At 30.8% G+C, this 12,842-nt stretch overlaps 1 protein-coding gene across 1 annotated transcript; it reads left to right on the plus strand.

Moving 5' to 3' along the window:
- The first annotated feature begins 2,738 nt into the window (after positions 1-2,738).
- Positions 2,739-4,020, plus strand: LOC149539021 (membrane protein PM19L-like). Its single transcript, XM_089799050.1, has 4 exons — positions 2,739-2,940; positions 3,058-3,283; positions 3,452-3,497; positions 3,663-4,020. Exons 1-4 carry the CDS (start codon positions 2,814-2,816, stop codon positions 3,828-3,830), a joined length of 567 nt encoding a protein of 188 aa, XP_089655176.1. The 5' UTR covers positions 2,739-2,813; the 3' UTR covers positions 3,831-4,020.
- Positions 4,021-12,842: the final 8,822 nt, after the last annotated feature.

The raw sequence follows: 12,842 nt of genomic DNA on the forward strand, positions 1-12,842 counted from the left end.
AATAGTTCCAACCTTAGTAAAACATTACTTTGAAAATTTGTGATGACTTGTTAATCTTTACTGCTAGGTAAGATGTAGTATAATTATTTTGTAATTTCTAAAGTTAGTTTAATGATATTACTTTATAGGTATTTTCCATATTATCAAATTTTTTCATCAGTCTAATACTTTTTTAATTTTATTGTGATTTTTCTTATTTCTATTCTTATAATTGCTTCCTTAACATGGTATTTTCTAAGATTAATTTTTAAACTTTTTAAAAGTTAATAATTAGAATCTAGTATCTTGGGAGCTACCTTCCTTGGGAAGCTTAAGAACTAATCATTTTTTGTAGTAAGCTGATTTTTAAAGTCATGTATTATGCATTTGCATCCAATTTTAATGAGTTCCTGCAGCGGCATCTCTTCTTCAAACTCACCAACAAAGTTAGTCTCATTGTTTTATTAGCGGATTCATAAAAAATAATAGTCCTAGTTCTTGGTATATCTTTATGACATCTTACTAAAGTTTAATAGTTTCCTGATTTTTATGTAATTTGTTAATACAAGTTTTATTAAGAGAAATGGTTGTTATCTATTTTATAGATTTAACTTCTTTCTTGTATCTTATATATTTTATGTGAGTTTTATTGTGAACCAAAATGAATATGGGAAATCTCAGTTATTTTGTCCTAATTCGAAGTCTCGCTTATTATTTTATATTCTCTCTTCATATCTGGCTTTATTCCCCAATTTCAAGAATCATTTTCCTAATTTAATGAGCAATTTCATTGATTTATATGCCAAGTGGTGATCTTTTATTCAAGTTTGGTCCTTATTTCCTCTTAAATTTAAAAATATGATAATTTTGTTTGAAACTTTCCTTTGGGGAATGAGTGGCGGTCTATAAACTTTTAAGGAGGATGATGATCTTATACTATGGATAATGTAAAACAAAACATTTCATATGAACAACTCTTCGTTGAATGTGTACCAACCATTTGTTAATACTTCTAAAATTTGTGACAAAGTTTACAAATATTAGCCAAACTAGAAAATAATGAATAAGTTTACTCTTAATATTTTGTTCTATTATTTTATTTTCCTTAGTGTTACAAAGAAATGAATGGTTAAGAAATTTTTTAAGTTCTAGATCTATTTGCATCAGAAACCCTAGCAAGAAAAGTTGTAAAATTTGGAACACATGTACCAACTTATGCAAAATTGTCTCCTTGGAAATGTTTTTGTTAGGCAGAAGAAAGTGAGAAATGAAACTAATTTCAAATTATTAATGTTCACACCTTTTTCCATTTTAAGAGAGTGGTCCTCTATTAATGTAAGGTGCTCTCAGTAGTTTAGGATGTAAATGCACAAAGAAAAGAAATGACAAGAATAGATGTCAAGAAAGAAGAGTTGATGACATAAATTAAATAAAGAAAAGTGCATGTAACAAACAGGAAAAATAGAAGGCCACTTTTGTGGCTAAGCACACAAACTTGTGTGGACACAACCTTTAGAACCTTTTGTACATGAAGCCCACATTAGAGACTGTCCTAGAAAAACCTATAATCCCTCAAACCCTGTTAGTAGATCAAATTATACTTTTATATGTTAGTTTTAGAAAATAAAAGTAATTTAAATATTATTCATATTTTTTAAAAGAATTTTTTTTAAAAAATTAACAATATTAATATAATTAAATAATACTTTTCAGAAGATAAAATACAATTATCTACTACTTGATCCATGGGCTCAATAAGAATCTTTCAACTTCACTAATAAACCAAGCTTTTTATTAAAGAAGAAAATATGTATTAACTTATACTTTGGCCTAATTTCGACATAGATTATGTTTGGCTTAATTCCTCCAAGTGGTTTTTGTGGGTGGCTCTAAAAATTTATCTGATAGGAGGAGAATGAAGAGCGAGGCAAGACAAAAGAAAGATGATCTCTTCAAGACCCCAAACTCGACCCCACTGATATATAGGATGATAGTGATCCTCTATTTGTTGTCTACGCCGGTTTAGCTTCTTAGTGATTTTTTTGTTTATCCTTGTCTCTAACCACTTTTATATTTTTCAACTAAATAACTCTCATAAAATGACTTTATATCCCCCTCCATTTTTAAAATAATATAGTTTTAATTATATTGTAATAGAAATAACCTATTAATCAAATAGATAAATACTAATTTTATTGTTTTATATCTAATAAATTTATTTTATTTATTTTTTAAACACATCACTCATCACACCTCACCATTATTAGTATTATCATCAAACTTCTCCACATGAATTATTAAACTCTAATTTTAAATTAATTACCAGTAACCATACGAATTCCTAAACTATAGAGCCCACAAGCAGCTCATTCAATCGTGATTACACAAGAGGCGAACTACTTAAGTCTGCTTGAGTTGTCTTGCTGTCCCATAGGCTATTTTTAGCCTCGTGAACGTTAAAATTTTATCTATCTATCTATCTTCAAAAACCTGCCTTTAATAAAAATAAAGGCCAGCGATAAACAGTTGTACTCCCATTATCAATGAACTTCAATGAATACAAAAGTTAGCCATTTTTTGGCAGCAGAAAAGAATATATTATTCCCCTGTCAAAGTGGGTCATCGCCAGCCTGTGTGTAGAGTGGTTGCTTGAATTGGAAATAATACCGTTTGCCATACTCTTTACTGCACTTATTCCTTTAAATACCGCTTCCCATCTTCTCCATTGCACTCCAAGGAGTTGTCTCTAGTTTGTTCATTTTACAGTTTGAATCATTTGGAGCTCTCTTTAAGAAATTGCTCTTTTTTTTAAATCATTTTGAAATTTTGTCAAAATGGGTGTAAGAATAGTGAAGTCTTTCGCTGGACTCATGTTGTTGCTGAATTTTTGCATGTATGTGATTGTTGCTGGAATCGTTGGGTGGGCACTCAACAAGGCCATTGATCATCATTATGTCACTGGTAAACAGAGATATTTCTTAATAGGTTTTTGGTGATTGTTAGTATATTCTCTATCTCTAGCATATGATCTGAAATCTGAAATTGATTGTATATATTGCTTCTTGTTTTGTTTGACAGGACCCAGAAGCAGCATTCCAGTGGGATTCTCATTTTCACCATTGTTTTTCCCCATGGGAAATGAAGCCACTGGTTTTATGGTCATCTTCTCTCTGATTGCTGGAGTTGTGGGGGCAGCTTCATGTCTTTCAGGGCTTCATCATCTTCGAGTGTGGACAGCAGAGAGCTTGGCTTCAAGTGCTTCTTCAGCCATCACAGCTTGGGCTCTTACACTTCTTGCCATGGGGTAATTAATATATGACATGTTTCATTAAATGGGGATTAAGGGATTATTTCAGAATGTTTTGTCCTGGATCTATTTATTAAGAACTTTCAATAGTAGCTTCAAAACCAAAAGCGATTTCTTTGTTTTTTTTGTTTAATGCTGATCATAAACATGTAACCAAACTTGCAGGGTGGCATGCAAGCAGATCCATTTACATAGCAGAAGTCCAAAGCTGGTATGTGATTTTGCTTTAGTTAGAATGTTTTTGAATCTCTCTCCACAACATTTATATTTTATGCATTGCAAAGCTACTCGATTGACAAGCTCTTCCCTGTCTGAGTATTCAAAGGCAGAGGATTTCTGGGTTTTTAATATACGTTATGGAATATGGTCTGCGCAGATCACTTTGGAGGCCTTCATCATCATTCTATCTGTGACAGAATTGTTTTACATGATGGTCATCCATGTTGGCTTCTTCGCTGGAAATTACTTTTTCTGTGCAGAGAAAGAGACAGATGTTGTCATCACTACTGCTGAGCCGGTCAAAGAAAGTACACTTCCAGCTTAGAAAATGGAATTCAATGTGGGACGAGTTTTTAATTCAAACTGTGATCTATGAGTTGCAAATTTTTGTTTGAAGTGGATAGGGAAAGTGGAGTTTATACACGTTCGATCGGCTCCATTTGCGAAAAAAGATGTAAATGTCTTCAATGTGATTATTTTTAATATTTGAATGTTAATTCAATTGATTCGTGAAATTGGCATCAGAATATATGTGACATAGATTCACAACATAATGCAAAGTTTCAATATTCATAATTATAAAAATCACATTGGACTTTAAAAAAAAGTTTGCTTATGTATGAGGTCATCCTTAAACATCACACTTTTAGTCTATATGATACAAGTATATAATTAGAAATGTAATAGTAAAATAAATATTATATTTTTATCACTGAGTGTATGTTACCCTGACCTAATTCACTTCTACACTCACGCATCCAACACTGCATATTTCAATTTTTTTGGTTATGGACAATCATCAACACATTTCTAACTAGCCATAAAATTCCACACTTTTCCAACAAATTAGCATGTTAAGTCAAGTATTAAAGAAATCACCCATAATCGATATCCATTAAGCTATCCTAACACAGAAAGGAAACAAAACAATCTCCCCTCAACAAACACAAACATACACAAGCAAAGACTGTGTAATAACGATAACAATATTATTATTTATTATTTATCAAGTTTGCAACACAATGTTTACGTTTGTTGGTCTATTCAACATTTTGTTATTTTGACAAGCCAAGATTCACTAGTCTCTCCTTTCTTGGGCATTCGATCTCCCCACGCCTCACACTCTGTGTTTCCTTGAAATCCCTGGAATCTCCTCTTCTTCACTGGTTTATTTCTTGCATTGTGCATGCATATCTCTCAACTCACGGTCAATACCAAGTTTCTCCTGCACAATCCAATAGGGTACTCTTCGGTCACTACTCGAAACTAGTGGTTTACAAGAATATATAACATTTGATGAGGATCTGAAAGACAAGTTCGACAAGGTGGCTAACTCTGTTTATGTGATGCATTCTGCTGCAACCACCATTCATCTGCTACAGGTTGGGAACGAGGAGAGCAACGATGCCAAGGAAATGGAGACAATCTGTTTGCTGTATGGCCTTTTTGGTAGACAATTGGCTGCGAATTTTGTTGAAGAACTTGAATAAGAAGGAGAGTTAGCTTCTGCTCTCTTCCATTTCTTTTTATTTATGTTTTCAAGTTACTAATCAGGTCAATGGGTCCTTGGTCTATTGGTAAAGTTGAATGGCTGACAAAGAACCCACCAGAGATCAAGTCTTGCTGAGTGCAAAGCCCGAAGACATCATAGGGATGAGGCTAGGATCGTGCCTTGAGCAAATTTGGCAATATGGATGCTCCTTTAGTCCTTGACTCTTAGCCGAAGAGGTTTTAGGCACGGATACCTTAAACTTGTTTGTGGATGACCTCCATCAAAAACAAAAATTACTAATCAGCCCATGGGGCTTTCTTTGTTATTAAGCACTCTGGACTTATTTCGTGCCCATAGATGTTAATTGAGCTAGTTTTTTATATAATTATGACACTATGATAGTTGCCAGTTTTTTTATATAATTATGATAGTGTGGTAGTTGTTATATTTAGTCAATGTTTTTATAGGAATATGTTAGTCTAAGGATTTTTGATGTTATGGAAGGGGTTTGGTTAATTGTATGGGAATGACTTTTGGCTGATTTTCAACCTTGTTTCTATATTCTAGGTCAACCCCCATTTTGGTTTCTTTTTAATATCAAAAATATTTGTCTTTGATGTCTATTCTTAAACATCATATATCAGAAAAATAAATTTGGAAAAAATAAGTCAATTTTCACTATTTAACATTTTAGTTTAAGAATCAGACTTTAGCCTATGATGTTTAAGTCATTTGGTTTTTGACATAATTTGATAACTTGATCTCAATAGGTTTGGTTTTACTTTATGGTAGATTAATAATGTGATCAATGACGTTGATATAAAAAGTTCACATACAATCAAATCTAAAAGCTACCAACATTATTCATATGGATTGTGAAAATATTATAGCATTTATACCTTTCATCTACTCTGTACATATCTCACAATCATTGCAATCCATTTCTTTTAGACATCATATACTAGAAAAAATTAAATATGGAATAAATAAGTCAACTTTGACTATTTAACACTTTTAACTTAAGAATCAAGCTCTAGCCTATGATTAATATCGATAGGCATTCTACAATGGTAGAAAGGATGAAGTGAGTGTTGGAGTTAATGTTCCAATAGTAGTAAATATATTATTGTTGCACATGTGGCAAACTGTATTTGAGCTGTTGGCAACATAAGTTCAGTTCAAGTGAGTCATAGAGTTTGAGTTGTAAACAATGACTAGTTGTAGATGTGTTTGAGTTAGGTGTTCATAAATTCCAGTTAGATGTCAAGTTTGTGTGTGTTGTCAATCATGAAGTAGTTTGTTATCAATCTAATTATCAGACATTTAGGAATGTTGATGGTCAATCTATTGTATAAATATGCATCTATTATTTAAGAATAAAAAGTTGGAGTAGTGTATTATTTCTTTGTTCTATCTTCTTTGTTTCTGTTGTTCTATTTTTCTAATATGGTATCAAAGTCATCTTCCTATTAAGTTATGTCTATTACAAAAGAATTTGTTTCATTTTGAAGAGATCAATACTTTGCGAAATAGGAAAAGATGTGGTAGAGGCTAGATGGATGCTCGGATAGTCTGAGGTGCTATAGGATCAGAGAAACTATACCTTTAAGAGGGTTATGAGACACACATGTATGGATTTGTGTCTAATAGTTCAAGGAGATCAAAAAATCTAGAAGCTAAGAGCTTGGCATCATGTCTTTATGAGGGTTATGAGGCATTTTATGTGGAGATGGTTTGTCCAATGGTGTTTTGAAGCTAGATGATAGCTACATGACTATGCCAGCAATTGGGAGCAACTTAAGGAAGTCTTACTTCTCTATGACCTATATTCAAAGTGTAATTTCTACATAATGTTTTCTTTAGTTGTCACATTAAGTGGGGGTGTTGAAGTTAATGTTCCAATAGTAATAAATAAATGATTGTTGCACATGTGGCAAACCTTATTTGAGTTGTTGACAACATAAGTTTAGTTCGGGTGTGAGTCATAGAGTTTGAGTTGTAAACAATGACTAGTTGTAGATGTGTTTGAGTTAGGTGTCCATAAGTTCCAGTCAGCTATCAAGTTTATGTGTGTGTTGTCAATCATGAAGTACCTTATTGTCAATCTAATTATCAGTCATTTAGAAATGTTGGTGGTCAATCTATTGTATAAATATTCATCTATTATTTAAGAATAAAAAGATGGAATAGTGTATTATTTCTCTATTCTATCTTCTTTGTTTTTGTTGTTCTATTTTTCTAATATGGTATCAAAGTCATCTTCCTATTAATTTTTGTTTGTTAGAGAAGAATTTGTTAAGAAGATGAGGCTTGGAGAAGAACCACCAAATGATTATGATTTCATTGAAGAATTTGTTTGATTTTGAAGAGATCAATGCTTTGAAAAATAGGAAAAGATGTGGTAGAGGCTAGATGGATGCTTGGATAGTATGAGATGCTATAAGATCAGAGAAACTATACCTTTAAGAGGGTTATGAGACACACATGTGTGGATTGGTGTCCAATAGTTTAGGGAGATCTAAAAATCTAGAAGCTTGGCATCATGCCTTTACGAGGGTTATGAGGCATTTTATGTGGAGATGGTTTGTCCAGTGATGTTTTGAAGATAGATGATAGCTACATGACTATGCCATCAATTGGGAGCAACTTGAGGAAGTCTTACTTCTCTATGACCTATTTTCAAAGTGTAATTTCTACATAATATTGTCTTTAGTTGTCACATTAAGTGGGAGTGTTAGGTTTAATGTTCCAACAGTAATAAATAAATAATTATTGCACATGTGGTAAACCTTATTTGAGTTGTTGACAACAAAATTTTAGTTTGGGTGTGAATCATAGAGTTTGAGTTGTAAAAAATGACTAGTTGTAGATGTGTTTGAGTTAAGTGTCCATAAGTTCTAGTCATCTATCAAGTTTATGTGTGTTTTGTCAATCATGAAGTAGCTTATTGTCAATCTAATTATTAGTCATTTAGAAATGTTGGTGGTTAATCTATTGTATAAATATGCATCTATTATTTAAGAATAAAAAGTTGGAATGGTGTATTATTTTTCTATTCTATCTTCTTTATTTTTGTTGTTCTATTTTTCTAATAGTGGGATAGTGTGAGTGTGTTAATATTAAAATTTATCTTTTTAGGTCAAATTTGACAACCATTTACATGTCAAAATTATAATATGTATTACAAACAAAGTATGTTTTTTAAAATAATTTAATAAAATTACGTAAAATATTTAAGAAAATTATAAACTTTGGAGATATAAAATAAAAAACTTAAATAAATGAAAATATATAGAAATATAAATATTTTAGATGTAGTAAATATAGTTTTAATCATTTTATAATGGATATCTATCGACATTTCTTTAGATAGATTTTTTTAATATATCCATATTAGTGTTTAAATCATTTGGTCTTTGACATGGTTTTGTAACTTGCTCCCAGTAGGTTTGGCTTTATATTACTTCATGATGGATTATGTGTGTGATCATTTTGAAGTCTTTCATTATATCTTTCACATTCATTTGTGCATAGAGATTGTAATCATCACATTCCTTCCAGGATGTTATGTCTTGGCAGATGACAACATCCACAATAATACACGTGTAGGTTCTATCATGGTCACATTCGAATGTTAGGGAATACTTCAAAAGGAACTATCAAGAAATAGGTTGATTATAAGATTATCAAGAAGTGAGTTCATGTACAAGTTGATGGATGTTCATGCCCTATTCCAAAACTCAATATTTTGCATACATGTCAAATATGGCAGAGGCAATCACAACATCTGCCAAATTCCTTCTTTATGAGTGACCATGCTATATTCCAAAGGTTTCCTAAATTGAAGTAAACAAATGGGGAAGTATTTTTGGTTGATATTAATCTTTGATTCACCAAGGATTCTCATGCATGGTATCCAATAGAACTTGACAAGATTGTAGTGGATAATGTTTAATCACTACTCCAAAATCATGCATTCCTCCTTCAAAATCACTCATTTCTCTCCAAGAAAATATCATTGGTTTTGAATCATCCATTCCTTCTTTCCAAGTTCCAAAAAAATCATCATCTAAGAAAGTACCTAATAAGTTCATGGTCCAAGTTCTATTTTAAAACTCTATCAAAAACCATTAAATTAGATCAAAGGGATTGTCACAAGGATACAACCAGCATTTAGTATGTCCGCCAAAGTGTTTGCAAACATCAAGATGAATTATTGTTTGCAATCATGTGTCACCAAATGATTATATATAATTAAACATGATTGTTTTGCAATCTTAAGCCATCACATTATTTTGTATAATTATTAAGTGGTTAATCATCAAATAATTGAACATAATTAATAATATAATATTCTTGTAATAAAATATATATGCCCTTGGCCAAGAAGCAGTGTAAGCAAGTTTGGCTAAGCAATCATTCAAGTCTAGAAAGTGAGCCACCATAGAAGGGAATCAAGAAAAGATTGGAAGACATATATATACATACATACTTATAGACATATATATACATATATATACATACATATACATATACATATACATGTGTATGTATGCATATATATATACATGTGTGTGTGTGTGTGTGTATACATACATAAATTCACACACACACACACACACACATATAATAAAATTAGGGAAAATCTCAAGATGTAAGCATATAAATTTTGTAATCGATGAGGGAATGCCCTCAAAGCTTAAACTTATGTACGTAAGGGAATGCCCAGTATCTTAACTTTTGTAAATTTATGAGTGGACAAAAGTCACCGGACAAGGCTAGAAGTTTTCTTTACTCCTTTCTTTCCTACTAGTGCCCATTTTGAATGAAGGAAAATGTTAAAAAAATGGTGTGGGCCTTTTATCAATCAAAAAGAAAATGTATATGCCTTAAAAAATATATATAATTTATTTAGTGCTCTTTTTTGTAGTTGTCCTAAGTTGCTCTTGGGAATTGTGCTAACATATAACTTTTATTAATTTCAAAAAATATTAGATTCAATTTTATTATTTGAGTATTAAAAAAGGAATTATAATCTTACTTAGACAATATCCAAGACCATCAAACTACCTATTCCAATACATTTCACACTCACAATGTTGATCTAATTCATTTCTACACTCACAAGTTTCCAAGCCAAGATATTGTGATTTCAATATTATACAGACAAACACTAACACCTTTCCAACGAGCCACTATGTACCAAATCTTATGCCAGACTTTCAAATAAATTTGAATGTTAAGTACAAAATGGTATCACAAATAATATATTTTCATTAAGAACTATCATTTAAAACCTAAAATTTCTAGAATTTATTTATTGCTCCAAAATAATAAATTCTACTAAAAAATGCTTCATTCCTCTTGACTTCTCATTATCTTCCAGGATCACTCATTTCTCTTGGGTCATTCATTGCTTCTAAATCACCCATCCTTCCTAAAGATAGATTTGTTTTAAAAATCTGAACTGTACTACAGGTCCTTGGTCACCCTCTTAACAATGTTGTTCCATGTTTCAAAATCATCCTCATTATAGTTTCTAATGCATATGTGACAAATTGTATTTTGAAATTCTATTGGATACGAGTGAATTATGTTAATAGATTTTTCATAAGGATACAATCAACATTTTGTGAGCTCCCCAAAGGGTTTTTAGTTGCTACCAATTTATTATTTTTTAGTCCAGATTTTCAAAAATCAAAGTAAATTATTGTCTACAACTATAGAATATGTGTGTTTGATATGTTTAGATTGATAGTCACAAGCCATTTATGTGCACTAGGTATAATCCATGATTATAAAGATTATATTTGGAATCATAGAAGTATCACAAATTCATATATAGGTTTAGATCATCGTAGATTTCAACTCACAATTTAAACATCCTAAATCCAACATCAAAATTTAGGTTTCAATATTATATTTTTGAAAGACCATAGAGAGAAATCCTATGTTGGTCAATTAGTTTTGTGTTAAGGAAAAATCTAGGCCTAAATATATTCAAGCTAATATGAAACACAAAAAGGAATGATATGATATTTGAGCATCTTAAACAATCCAATATTTAAAGCATTGGGGATGGAAAAATAGTAAATTAATAGAGAATAGTGATAAGTGTTCATTACTAGAGGATAGTAGTACTAAAGAATATAAAATTAAAAATATAGAATCAAAGCCCCAAAAAAAGCAATTCTTTGAGATCAACTAAGACACCAGTTTTGGTCATTGACAACTTAACAAGTAGTTGGTAAATGTATTGGCACTATGTTGGCCACATTAATTTTTATAGGTCACTAACACTAGCTACAAGAAATCTTATTGGTCAAGTATTTTACAAAGGAACTATTATTGTTTTATGTTGTTAAAATATTGTTGGTCAAAATTTATAAAATTATAAACAAGATTTGATTAAAAAGGGAAAAATAGTATTCACTTAACTCAATTGTCATGTGGTTCTGAAAGAAAACTTTTGGTTGAACTTGGTAATTCATTAACATGTTGGAAACAAGATCATATTTTACTCTATGAACTTATAAATAGTGAGTTACACTTTACGGCCAAACTTAACACTGATTTTTTTTTTTGGTGGGGCGGGGGGGGTGGGGGGGGACCTTCACTTTCTTATGCCTTACTTCTAACCATTAAGAATTTGAAGATGATGTAAACTACTAATTTGTGGCATTTTATTTGTAAATTATAATTTACTTATTATTTAAATCAATTTGTATTAATTTTTCATCTCCTTTAATAACTAGGCTTTCATAGTAAACAACATTTTTTAGAGAATGATGTGCATTTTAGAATGCATAACTTCTTTCTACAAGGGATTGTAAAATTTGATTGTTTAAAAATTAAGTTTGTAAGATTGATATCTACATAATGTAATTGGTTTCATAACAATATGTTGAATTTTTTTATATTATTAAGATTTGAATTCAAGTTAATCATAATTAAGATTGTATCAGTGTATGTTTATATTTTATAACTTTTTTTGTATTTAGTGAAATTAATTATTTTTTCGAAAGAGAACATCGATAAATAAAGCATCTATATTTTTTAAAGTATTTTTTAAAATTAATTTTCTATTTTTATAAGCACTAAACAGAGAAGGTGGTGTTTGGATTTATTTTAAAATTATAATTGTTGGAAAGCTCACTTCAAGAAATACTTATCTAGCATTTTTTTGTCAAGATTATTCCATTTGAGCCTTAAAGGAAAGTGTTCAAGCAAGAAATTTGTATAAATATGTAGAGATTAAGGGAGACATGTCACCGACATGCATAGAAAGAATTTTTGTATTAGGATGTGCAATATTAAGAGAGGGGGTGAATTAGTATTGCAACACTTTTACACGAATTAATAACTTTTAAACTTAACTATAAGCTTCCAAAATGAACAATACATGAAATTAAAGAACAAAGCAATAAGGAACTCATAACACCATGAGTTTTTTAGGAAATCCTAGCCAAGGGAAAACACTAGTGGGAATGATACCCACAACTATGTACTACTATGAAAATACTTTTTTATAAGTTTTTAGCCCTATTAGGATTCATTACGTGTACATTCAATTCATTAGTCCTTGTTAGAGGACTTAACCTTGTTAGAGGCCTCAACCCTTGATTTATCAATACATAACACCAATACACATTGTACCATGCTCGCATCTGAAAACTGACTTCACTTTATTCCTTTCTCAATTAATTTCCCAGTTGGCTCACCAAAATTATCTTCACAAAAAGTGTGGCACAATAACCAAAAAATATTATCAAGAACTACTATCCAAGGGTTAACATCTAATATTTCGTCCCTACAATTTCAAGTAATTGAATTGCTAAGAAAATT

This window comes from Cupressus sempervirens, chromosome 9, assembly GCF_028749045.1.
Source record: "Cupressus sempervirens isolate cs-2001-9-10 chromosome 9, ASM2874904v1, whole genome shotgun sequence".
In the NCBI taxonomy this organism is placed as follows: Eukaryota; Viridiplantae; Streptophyta; class Pinopsida; order Cupressales; family Cupressaceae; genus Cupressus; species Cupressus sempervirens.

Bases quoted from the DNA above. Each gene is read 5' to 3' on its own strand.
- LOC149539021 (XM_089799050.1), top strand. From the start codon at position 2,814: ATGGGTGTAAGAATAGTGAAGTCTTTCGCTGGACTCATGTTGTTGCTG. The intron at 2,941-3,057 runs GTAAACAGAGAT...TTTGTTTGACAG, and splicing joins TGATCATCATTATGTCACTG to GACCCAGAAGCAGCATTCCA. The intron at 3,284-3,451 runs GTAATTAATATA...CCAAACTTGCAG, and splicing joins CTTACACTTCTTGCCATGGG to GGTGGCATGCAAGCAGATCC.